We start from the raw sequence: 12,498 nt of genomic DNA on the forward strand, positions 1-12,498 counted from the left end.
AATTCTTTGTGTTTTTGCCATATTTATCACATTTTAGTTTTTTTAAAATTACATGTTCCAAAAAAAATGTGTAAAATGTAGACCAAATATTAAGTTCAAGAGATATTTTGGAAAGACACTACAAAGCCACAAGTTTTTTCCATCATAGAAGATCATTTTTCTTCTCCTTCAATCTCCATCAAGACTGCTTGGCACTGTACACATTTAGATTTCTGGGAGATACAACATGCTGGCACACATTGTTCAGACTAGTTTCTTGACTGCTTCAAGCAACACTTTCTTATTCACTGCAAGCTAGGAAAGGTTTCAATTCAAGTGGCAGCCATGATCTATTTTAATAGCGTTGCTTCCTCTCCCTCATTCTTTAACTCCTGGGGTTAAATCTTGATTAAAGTTGGAGCCTGACTCATTGCAAGTGGTTTTATTACACTTGGCTGGGATACAGATGAGACACGTGTTAGGCGTGGAAACCTCAGCACAGAATGTGGTAGTATGGTAGAAATATATGTTTATACCAAAGATAGAGAAACAAATTTTGCATTGCAGCGCCTAGTTTGTATTTCTTTGACTTGCTCTATGGCATTGAAATATTTCCAGAAAACAGAAGCCTATAAAAAAGCCTCCACCTCACAAACCAGTTGCTTCCTACCTGTTTCGCTGCTCTGTCTTTTACAAAATTTGCAATTTTCTTTCGTGGTCCAAGAGGTATTCCCATTTCCTTCAGGTCATCAATGGTACACATTAGCTTTTTTAAAAGGGGGAGAACCCAAAACACATTTTTAATAAAGTTGTAGACATTTTAAAAAGTTACTTAACCCATTTAAGAAACACAGATAAGTTACTCTAACTTCATCTTTTGTATCAAAAATATATATATTTCAATAGTGTTACAGAATCACAGTTGTGATAAGGCCAGTCTTGTTAAGAAGCATACAGAACATAGTTGCAGACCCTAGAGACTACTAAGTGGAAGAGTGAAGGAGAGACTGCTTCAAAGAACAAACTGCTTGGATCCTACATTTTTTCTTCTGCCACATTCCTCCAGTGCAAGGTGCCCTCTGCTGACGCCAGATGTTCCAGTGACACTATCGCTCCTAACATTTATTGTGGGAGGCAAGGTCCATCTTTCATATTTTTAATGCTGGTTTCCTGCTATTTTTATCTGTACTTTTAATTTAGGCTGCAAGTCCTATTTTATATTTTTTGTTAATGTTCAAGTTTAAAAAAAAAAATTGTAAACTGCCTTGAATTTAATGCCCAAAAAACCAGTAGAATATTTCTAAACGTAAGAATTTAATAATCTCAGTGCAGGATTATGCATTTCTACACATTCTACTCAAGGAACATCATCTCAGGCAATGGCTTGAGAAGATCCTGTCAAAATATATTCTTAATTTACCTTGACCTGGATAGTCCGGGCAAGCCTGATCTCATCAGACCTTGGAAGTTAAGCAGCGTCAACTCTGACAAGTACTTGGATGGGAGACTTCCTTGGAATACCAGGAGTTATTCAGCCACCTCCCTGAATATCCTCCAGGCCCCAGTAGGGGTCAGTTACCAGAGGTTGCCATGACTTCCAGGTGCATGTGCACACCCACATATACAAAAAAAATTCTTAATTTCACATATAATTTTTTTTTACTTTCAAAAGATTATTTCCATCTCTTGTAAACGTAGATGCCCAATATCAATTAACATTCACTATTAATTTGGGCCTTACAGTATTAATTGTACTTAATTTCTATACCAGGGATTCCATGTCAATCTTCTCCTTTTCAAATGTGCTGATATAGTCAGACAAGCTTAGCGCCTCCAAGGTTTCTTGTAAGGATGGAACAATCTCCTCTGAGTCATGATCTGAATGTTCATTGTTGGAAAGAGTATGCAGTGAACTGGCAGAATTCGAATCTACTGTCATCTAGGGGAAAAAAGGAATTCCAATACAATAGACTTTCATACATTGCTACCGAATTATTTACATAAATCTTGGTCCAGTTAACAAGATCCAACTATAAGTTACCCTATCTTCAAGGTAGATGAAAGGCCAAATGCAACAGTGTGAAGGCATGAAATTCAACACTAAAGCAAGGGTCACATATCAGTAACAGAGCACATGCTTTGCACATGAAAGAGCTCATGTATGATCCTTGATATTTCTAGATTAAATATCATATTGTTTTACAGAAGGACCAATGGTCAGTATAAGACAGCTGCATACATTTTCACCTGATAGACACTGCAGGAGGTTGACAAGTATTGTACATTTCTAGTAGCATGGTTATTTTTACTTTCAAGACATCTTTAAATATTTGTTCTAACTATACAAATTTCAAACACAATTACTTCATACTACAAATACCTGCTGGTCACATTTGGCAGTGTCCTTCACAACACCATTGGCAGCAGCAGGAGTCATAGAATTAACTGTGGAAGTCCAATCTTTCTGGTTGGACAGTATGTCAAACAAAATTAAGGCACCTGGGAAGCCAAAACAAGGTATTATAACATTACTTTCCAGGTTTTCTGTAGAAAGCAAAAGCAGGGAACTGAAGCGGCAGTTTTGTTCTAAGAGAAAAATCTAACCCAAGTATAACACAATTTATAATACAGTTATATGCTACAAGACAGAACTCTTTTTTTCACTTTGTATTAGTCCAAATTGAAAGGAAAGTTAAGACTACTGCCTGATATGCACACTTTTTAAATATTTATCCTTTTTTACAAAATAGAAAAGAGAATTTCAAAGATTATCTACTGTTATAAGACAATGTATACATTGTTTGGTGTGGATTTCTATTCAGATTTAAACAGATACATTTCAGTTTTGTGTGGTAAAGGAGGTTAAAAGACCACATCCTAGAGGAATATGTTGCTGAAGAAGCCCAAAGAGAGTCCCAGTTTTTAAAACAACACTATAAAGGCTGTGCAATGAACACTTTTTTTCTTCCTCAAACTTAAATTTATCACATTTCATTAGATTTACCTAGACTGTGACCAGCAACAGAGACTCCTCCTTTAAAATCAGGATTTCTGCTCATGAAAAGTGCATATAGACGATTCATTTCCAATCCTACTTTATCCACCATGGTTTGACAGTAGATCGGACTATTGTAAAACAGAATATCAAGCAGAGTCTCATTGGTGAAGTGACGAAGACGTCCAATGGTAGGTAGAGTTATTTTTTTAATATTCCTGGAATTCAAATATATAGTTAGCCGTATTCATAAACAATGTGAAACTTTTACTAAAAAACAAAGATCCAGGTAAGTAGACATGGTTTGTGAAGGATATTTTCACAGTCCACATCACAAGTTAAGGTATGAGACTTCACAACAACTCCATGCCTACTGCAATCTTTATCCTCCTTTATACCCACCACCTGTCAGTTCTTTGCTTTAACAGCAACTCTCTCCATGACTTGCTTCGGTAAGACTGCTTGACCTACAGCGACAGGCTCCTATACATCAACCAAGAGCTTCCCTTTAAACTATCTGCTATCTTGTTGAGCTAGACCCAAACTGACAGTTATTGTGCTTCCCTCCAACATGTGTACTATACAGTAGGTAAGTGGTGTCAAAATACACCTCCCGATGTTCTGTATGTCTCAATTCATTTTGCCTTTCTCATTCTTTCATAATGCATTATGCTGAAATATCTCTGCTAATTCCTTCACATCTGTTCTCCAAACCAGAAGCAATCTTAGAAGATAACCACACTATTTTGCTATATGCAATAGTTCTCACAGGCTGTAACTTTGCTCATTTTTAATAGGATCAGCTAGATTTTAAAGCAGGGGTGTAGAACTTATGTGTTATGAAGGCCAGATCTGACATAAATGAGACTTTGTCAGGCCGGGCCATGGTGGACCAGGCCATGTGTGTACCTATTTACGATTCAGTAGCAGAGATATAAACTTTTTAAAGGACACGAACATGACTAAAGATTTTATTTGAACTTAAAACATGCTTAAAAACATTAGCATTTGTTGGTCTTAAAGGTGCTTCCTTTGTATTTCTCCCATGGGATCCAGGGAATTGGGCAAAGGAAGCTCTGGCTCTTTCCTTCCTTCCCCAGGGAGCCGGGAGAGGGAGGAGCCTCAGCCAATAGAAGGAAGAGAGGTTTGGCTCAGTAGACCCTGTGCAATTGAGCAAGCCTTGTAAAGCAAGCTGAGATGCAGAAGGAAGCAAGAGAGAGGGAGAAGGAAGCAGACAAGAGTCAGTTGCTTGGGGATCTGACAGCAGCCCTCTGGGGGCCTGATTTGGCCCCCAGGCCCATGTTTGACACCCCTGGTTTAAAGGGTTTACACCATTACTCATAGTGTAATTTACTCTCTTTCTCCTTTGCCATTAGAACTTAGGGTTAAATGCAGTAGGTTCAGGAAAGATAATGTATTCCTTCATACAACACAGAATTAACTTATGAAACTCAATATCACAAGTTGGCTCTAAATGTACACCAGACAAGTTTATGGACAAATGGTCTGACCATGATGACCCAATGGTTCATTAACCTGCTTTCAGGCTTACTAAAGTCATCTGGTTGACCACCCTTGGTCTGATTCAGCAGGGTTTTTCTTATGTTAAACATATTTTAATGAAACAAAATGAGTTGGCATCATAAGATGGTAATGAGCTTATTCATAAGGTATAATGCACATTTGGAAAGTTCTTAATTTAAAAAAATTAAAAGATGGTAATTCTTGGCATTACGGAACGTTTACTATTTATAAGACAATCAGTCATTGAACTCAAATGAATACACTGCTTTTTGGCAAAAATTGTATTTCAGTATAGTAGTCCTATATAGTAGGCTTACCTGTCCACTCCTGTTGCATCCCCATGCAGAGCACAGTGCCAATGAACTGGCAAGAACTCAACCCGACTCACTTTTTGGTCTTCTAATGACTTTTTGAAATGTGTCTGCAGCAGCTTTAGGGACACTGTCCGAAAATCATCAACTTTAAAAATAAAACACATAATAGCATAGGCTGTTATCTGAACAGTTTTACATGCACCCACTGATTTTATTTTCCAGCACTACTTCACACTGATCTAGCCAATACTTTAAATCATGACTTTAAATTATGAACAACAGAACTGAAAGCTACTTATTCAAGAATACAGTTGCATTTGATTTTTAAAATTCCAAAACATTCTGGAGTGATACCCAACCACAACAGTGAAAGCCATATTATTCTGAGAAAGGCTTCAGGAGCAGTTCACTTAAGAGCATCATTCTGCTTTTCTCTCTATTATTGAAACAGTCATGATTTCTATGCACAAAGTCATTTCAATAACTACAGAAATTCATCCACTATACATTTCATTATCGAAAGCTTTTGCTGACAATTTTAAAATCAGATACAGGTTTTATTTCTAGATCAAGATGGGTAGCCATGTTGGTCTGGAGTAGCAGTACGAAGTCTGAGTTCACTGGCAACTTCAAGATCAAAAAGTTTTATTCAAGGTATGAGCTTTCATGAGCATGCACACTTCTTCAGATACAATGAAATGGAAATAAAAATAACAGTTATACATATAGAGCATGGACAGTAAAAGCATACAGAATAATAAAAGTAATTTTAACAGATTAAAAGAATAATAAGCTTAGTATATATGACTATCATCTGTTTGGGTTCAACTGAATAAGAGCACTTTAAAGACACAATCAGGGTTTTAAATTTTTTAATGTAATTGATTATATATATATATATATATATATATATATATATATATATATATATATATATATATATGTATTTTTTACTGTTGTACATTGCCCTGAGCCTGGCGCTAGCCAGGGTAGGTCAATTCATTAAATGTAATAAATAATAATAATAACTCGAAGGGGACAAACATAGCATAAGTGATAAATATGTCAGAATTGGAGAGTGATGTATCCTTAATTGTGGAATGGTGAGAGTCTGTCTCCTCTCCTCTCAAGCATGGAGGCCATTCCCCTCAGAAAATCCAGCCATTCATTCCTTTCCCATCCAACTCACATGCATTTTTATTCAAATTCTTAAAAGATTCTTTTTTGATGTGACACATGTCATATAGAATGGGCACTGCTTGTAACTAACTGTGTAGTTTAACCCAAGAGTTTACAGTCACGCGCCCTATGCCAACGGATAGTATTTCTCTCATTGAGTAATATAAAAGCTTTGAAAGGAAAAAACCTGGATAGCGGGAGTAGGATTAACCCGAACATGCTAATAATAGAACTACCATATTAAATTATATAAATCTATTAGTACTAAAAACCTACCACATTCAACAATGCTTCTAAATCGAAGGTCACAAACAGGGCCAATGCCGTGCACCATGAATACCAAATGGTCAATTTGAGACACTTCACCTGGAAGAATGAAAATCAGAAGCAATAACCTATTAAATTCACAAAAAAGAGCCATTTTGAAAAGTGACGTGTCTTCATTACTATCCTAGATAACAATGGAAGAATGATATATGAGAACATGTGGATACATATCCCATCTAAGACTTTCAAGGAAGGTCCCCAGCAAAACAAAATCCTTGAAAAGAAGAAGCTATTACACTAATCCAGCCCCATCTACCCCAAAAAACTCACCCCTTTTCCCAACACAACAACCTAAGAAATCTGGATCAGGCACAGTTAGGACCTGGAGAAAACAAGATCTACTCCATTTCCTGGCCCCAACAAAGCATATTACACAGATGTAATGACAAGAGAAGAGAGGTCTGTGCTTAAATATCTAGTCCACTCACCATCTAGAATTTCATCATGATCATCATCAATCCCACGTTTTACTACTCTTGGTCTCGTCTGGCCATCTTGTATGGTACCCCATTCATCTGGTATTGAAGAAGGCTGGAACTGAACAATAACCTGTAAAAATACCAGCATTTGAACACACATACTCTCAAGCCCTTTATAAACTTTTAATTTGAAAGCATGCAAGGGTTATTAGAACTGCCCAAAATGGATGATGAGAAGCCAACAGCTAGATGACTCAACAAAGCCAGTTGTAATATACCTGACTCAAGAGACCTTTCAAAGGCTGAGTTTTTGACAAGTGACAGCAACGTTCATTTCTACAGTTCAGAACCTCAAGTTTTACTGCTAGCAAAATGCATTCCACTAAATTTGCATCCATATAGCAACCTGAAAATGTGTGCTATTTATAAATGAATGGCATTGTTTTTATAAAACTCTCCTTGTTGTTGTTCAGTCCCACAGTTGAATCTGACTCTTTGCTAAATCCTTTAAGATAGGAAACTATGAGGGTTGCACCAAACTTCAAAGAGGTGTTACCTTTCCATGAAGTCTCATAGTCAAGCACAATTACTGAGGGCATTTTGACAATTCAAACAATAATATGTTTAAGAATATGTTATGAAGTCTCAGATCCACCCCTATAAGACTACTCTGTGATGAGAAGGAAGCCATTATAACCATTATTACCTTAGGATTATGCATAACGATAGTTTCTCCACCTGGAAATTCCAGACGACGATGCCACTGATTAGCGGTGACAGCTTTTTTGTATTCTGCCTGCAAAAGAAGACCAGCTACATTTGACCACAAACCTGCTTTTGAATTTAGATATGTCATTCAAGGCCACTACTATAAAAATTACAGGATACAATTTTTATCTGACTGTAACAGATTATTCTAAAAAAGTCAAAACTCAGACATCAAATGACAAGAAGTGTTTTTAGGGTTAACAGCAAACCTTAAGTGCACAACCACTCTACCCTTGGATATTTTCATCAGGATTATGAGGGTTGTATATTTATCATATATCACTCATTTTAACACTTTTGGACTCTGAAAGTATTCATTCTGGCCTTATAAAAAAGCATAAGAAGGAATTTTTGTAACTATTACCAAGTCACTGTCACACAATCAACAGTCCATTCGACACAAATGATTGTTTTGTATTTTTATCTTTTGTGAAATTGAAGTCTTTAAGCCTTTTTTTGTGAGTTATAAAAATTTATTCATCGCTCAGCTAATTTAAGGACACTCACCTCTAGCTTTTCAGTGAAATCCTCTGTGTAAGGAATAAACCGGCTATCTTTGTCTCCTTTATAAAACCAAGTACATCGTCTCACTTCAGACGGCTCTTCTTCCCAATACACTGCTTTCCTCACCCGGTCATACAAGTGAACATCATAGCGTCCTCCATCAGTACTTAGAACCACATTTTCTGGATCAGGTTGTACTACAAATACCAAAATTATGTCATTGCCATATCAATATGAACATTCCTTCAAAATGACTAACATGTTTAGTAGAAACAAGTGAAAAGTTTGTTCCAGAATCCATTTTCTCACTACCCCCACCCCACCCCAGTTTTACAGTGAATTTTTGATGTTGAATACAAGATGCTATTGGGAAACCTAACCTTTTGGAAAGATTTCTGAATTTACTATTGCATGTCTCTTTCCCTCGTTGTTCCACTCTGTTCACTGGTGATGAGTATATTTTAAGTATATTTTAAAAGTCTAGCATGCTCACAGACAAGCATTCCGGATAGTTTCAACTGGCTACCAATATTCAGGAGTGTAGAGTCTTTTGGAAAGGATAGCACTACAAGTACTGGAAGAAATCTTAGAAGATACCAAATGGAAGAGGCAGCAGGAGAAATAATATGAAAATGAGGAATGACAGAGGAAAATTGGTACAGATGGAGTTTTGTTGCTCTTTGTATTGTCCATTATGAATTAATTTCTTTTGGAATTTTAATTTGAATTTTATCTGTAATGACTGACAAAGTAATGTTTGCCACTCTTGCGAATGGAGATATGCTCTGCCCTTTCTACTTCTCCTGATCAACAATGCTAATTTTAGTGTCTCTACAAGAAACAATCATGGAAGACTGAAGCAAAGATCCAGCTGTCAAAGCAAATGCAGAACACGGCATTTTCCTTCAGTCACGTTCATTTACAATTGTGGGATCTACCAGACACAATATTCCCAAATAAAACAAATCACTGAATGAGAATGGACAAGTGAATCCTTTTCTTAAGTATAAATATGCTCTGTCCCCTCTTTGGGAATTACAAGACTTTTGATCTCTTTTTGCAACCAAATCCAGAAGGCCATAACACACACCAAAAAAAATGGAAAGACCTTATTAAATCTTACCAGAATTATAGAGTTCCTCGAGATGTGTAGAATCTAGGACACTGAATGGCATCCATACCTCCTTGTTTTCCACCTCCTTGCAGAAAAACCAATGTGGTTGAACTGGCTCATAGTGATTATATAACAAGGTGGGAGGTGCCTTCACCAGAGGACCAGCTAATGCAGATGTTTGAGGCAACAATGCTGACTGAGGTGATGAAAACTGAAAAGAGAAGCAGTGTAAAACTATAATTTTGTTTCCGGATTATAAGAATCCACTCTACCCTCAACCCTTTGAATTATTACAATGGAGGCAGATGTTTCTGAAAAGGTGATCTCTGTAGAGATAAAGGTGATGCCTCCTGAGTTCTTCTGAAGCATCCATCTCCTGTTGCATGGAGTAAAGGAAAGCCAACTAGCTATTTGCTTTGCAGAAGCAGCAAACAGCTAGCAGGAAAATGGCTTTAAACGCTGCACTTTTATTGCCTACAGTTATTTTGCAGTAAATGCTGTGGATCAAGATTTTGTCATCTATTTTTTCTCAGATTAACAAGCCAGGTATCATGCCTACCTTCTGGTTCCATGCAATAGTCCCCACCTACAAAAGAAGTGATTCGATAGATCCATGCAACTATCATCCAATCAGTCTGCTGTCAGTGGTGGGCAAGTTATATGCTTCCCTGCTTTACAAAAAATTATTATCATGGATAGAGGACAAAGTTATTTTGGGATGAGACCAAACTGGATTTCACAGAGGTGCTAGTACAGTTGACCATTACCATACTCTTCAGTTTATCAGAGCTAAATATATCAGCTCAAAAGATGGCATGTTGGCTGTGGCCTTTGACTTTACTTTCATTTGATTGGTCAAATGCTAAACTATGGCATCAATTAAGATTAAGTTCATTGCAACCATGAAGAACAGTCTATGTCAAGTTAAATCTACTAATAAACATTTCTTCTTAGGTGGGAAACAGGGTGGAAGGGGTATAGGGGGGTTATGTTTCTCTGCCTCTCACTAAAATGTGTTGGCATGCAAGAAGGGCACCTTTTGCTCTGCTTCAGAGAATGACCTGGGCCACACAATGTCAACCACACCAATTGAGAATGGATCGACCTATATTCATGGGGCGGAGGGCTTTTCTCTTCCTTTTTTTATTTCTTTGGCTTAGCCTACATTTTAATAACTCTGCTGGAAGAGTGGGAGGGTTGAGGGGGGGGAGTTCTTTGTTTTTTCCCCATGTTACATCTATTTGCATCGACAGTTATGTTGATGCATTGACACCTGGTTTAAACTGTATTTGTAATGTTTCCAATGTTGAACTATATGTTCTGTTTCCTACATCAAGGTTCTCTGCATTCATAGAGTCATTTAACGTCTGGATACCATCGGTGACGCTTATACGCAGAGACAAGTTTGGTAACGTACTTCAGAGTAATACTCTACAGTTCTTTCTTGCTTTTTTATGGCTTAGCAACTCATGCCTTATGAAAATAGCTGCTACGTTGAATTATTTTTTCCTACCATGTTCTATATTGTTCTTCCCTCATTCTGGGGTAATTGCTCTTTTTTTAGAGAGTCTTTTTAACAAAACTGCATTCCACCTTAGAAACTCATACACTTCTAGCCTCAAACTCCGTAAGATGCAACACACTTTTATTTGCCTGGCATACTTTTTTGATACCTTTTTCTAAGTTCAGATTAGCATTGTTCATATCCACACTGAAGGCCCTAATGGATAGTAGCCTAAAGGTTCTCACCCTCAATTGTTGTGGGGTAAAATAATAAAATTAAAGCTAAACTTATACTTACTTACATTAAAAAGCAGAACCTTAACATTGCCTTTCTGCAAGAAACTCACCTTCAAAACAATATAAATTCATTGCTTAAATCTAACTGGTTTCCAGTTACTTTTGATGCTTCTGGCTCCTCTAAGTCTAGAGGAATCGCAATTTTAATTTCTAGCTCTACCCTTTTTCAATGCCAAGACGTGGAAAAAGACGAAAAGGGTAGATACATATTTGTCAAATGCATTCTAAATGGCACTATGACTCCATTAGTCTCTGTATATGCACCAAACTCTGGGCAACTGGATTTTATTCGAGAGGTGATGGCCAAACTGAAACTTTTTTGTGAAGGAACCATTTTGTTAGGTGCAGATTTTAAGTATCTCATGCATAACCTGCATGATAAACTCTTGTTCTAATCTCAACTCTTGTTCTAATCTCTTCTAATCTAATCTGTTCTAATCTAATGTCAACTCTTGTTCTAATCTCTTCCCTAAATCAAAAGCTCAATTCACAGCTTTGCATCAAATTATGATCTTGATCTGGTAGACTCATGGCCATTCCTGCATGAAGGTGAACGTGATTTTACTTATTATTCAGCCCGTTTTAGCACATACACTAAAACTGATTATATCTTTTGTTCTAAATCCCTTTGTAATAGCCTTCTTACTTCTACCATTAGACTTCTACCAATGGTGTGACCATGCCCCAGTTCTCGTACTTTACGTACTTCAGAACCTCTGGATAAGAGTTATACCTGGAGATTTAATAATAACCTTTTAAAAGAGAAAAAAATATCCAAGCAAATTGGAGCAGACCTCGTAGATTTCTTTCAACACAATCTGACAGATGATGTTGCTTTACCTGTGATCTGGAATGCCTGTAAGGCTGTCCTAAGGGGAAAAATCATTTAACATCTGCTCATAAAAAACAGCGTGAACAGATTGTACAGAAAATATATGCTAACTTCAAAAACTTAGAGGAGCTCCAGAGTATACAAACAACTCCTAGAGGAAAGCAAAAAATTGGAAGCCTTTGAAACCCAAAAGATAAAACGAAATCTGTTATTTTTAAGACAATCATATTGTTGCAAAAGTCCCAAATTTTTGCGCTTACCAGCATGGAAAGTTAAACATCAAGCCTCTGAAGTTGGAGTGGCAGGTCTGAAAGACCATACAGGTAAATTTCACACTTCCTTTAAACCAATATTGCACATATTTCATGAATTTTATTCTAAATTATATAATTCACATAATCCCTCCCCAGAAATCAAAATTTTTTAAAATCAATCAATTCTCTTAGGTCGCTATCTGATTCACATCGTGATTACTTAGATCGTTCAACTGATGAATTAGAACTACTAGCAGCAATGAAATTCTTAAAAACTAATAAATCTCCAGGAATTGATGGTTTTACATCTGAATTTGAAAAATTTTATTACTCTTCCCTTTCTTCATATTTATTAAATCTTTTTAATCATGTCCTGAGCACTGGCTCTATACCCCCCTCATGGTCTATGGCTAAAATTATTGTTCTCCACAAGTAGGGTAGGGATCCTCTTGACCCCAAGTCATATCGCCTGATATCTTTACTAAACAC

General features: G+C 36.8%; 1 protein-coding gene across 2 annotated transcripts in view; it reads right to left on the bottom strand.

The window, feature by feature from the left end:
• SEC23IP (SEC23 interacting protein) overlaps nt 1-12,498 on the bottom strand; it is a 38,138-nt gene that overhangs the window by 17,005 nt on the left and 8,635 nt on the right. Inside the window, exons 3-12 of one of the 2 annotated variants that reach the window (XM_060241512.1) lie at nt 9,133-9,334; nt 8,013-8,206; nt 7,444-7,533; nt 6,747-6,867; nt 6,268-6,357; nt 4,816-4,957; nt 2,984-3,192; nt 2,360-2,478; nt 1,748-1,918; nt 650-745 (exon numbers count right to left, since the gene is read on the bottom strand). In XM_060241512.1, the coding sequence (XP_060097495.1) occupies nt 650-745; nt 1,748-1,918; nt 2,360-2,478; nt 2,984-3,192; nt 4,816-4,957; nt 6,268-6,357; nt 6,747-6,867; nt 7,444-7,533; nt 8,013-8,206; nt 9,133-9,334 (1,434 nt within the window). Of the gene's footprint in view, nt 1-649; nt 746-1,747; nt 1,919-2,359; nt 2,479-2,983; nt 3,193-4,815; nt 4,958-6,267; nt 6,358-6,746; nt 6,868-7,443; nt 7,534-8,008; nt 8,207-9,132; nt 9,335-12,498 lie in introns of both variants that reach the window. The other variant, XM_060241513.1, reaches the window with a different exon arrangement.

This window comes from Heteronotia binoei, chromosome 6 (assembly GCF_032191835.1).
Source record: "Heteronotia binoei isolate CCM8104 ecotype False Entrance Well chromosome 6, APGP_CSIRO_Hbin_v1, whole genome shotgun sequence".
Lineage (NCBI taxonomy): Eukaryota > Metazoa > Chordata > Lepidosauria > Squamata > Gekkonidae > Heteronotia > Heteronotia binoei.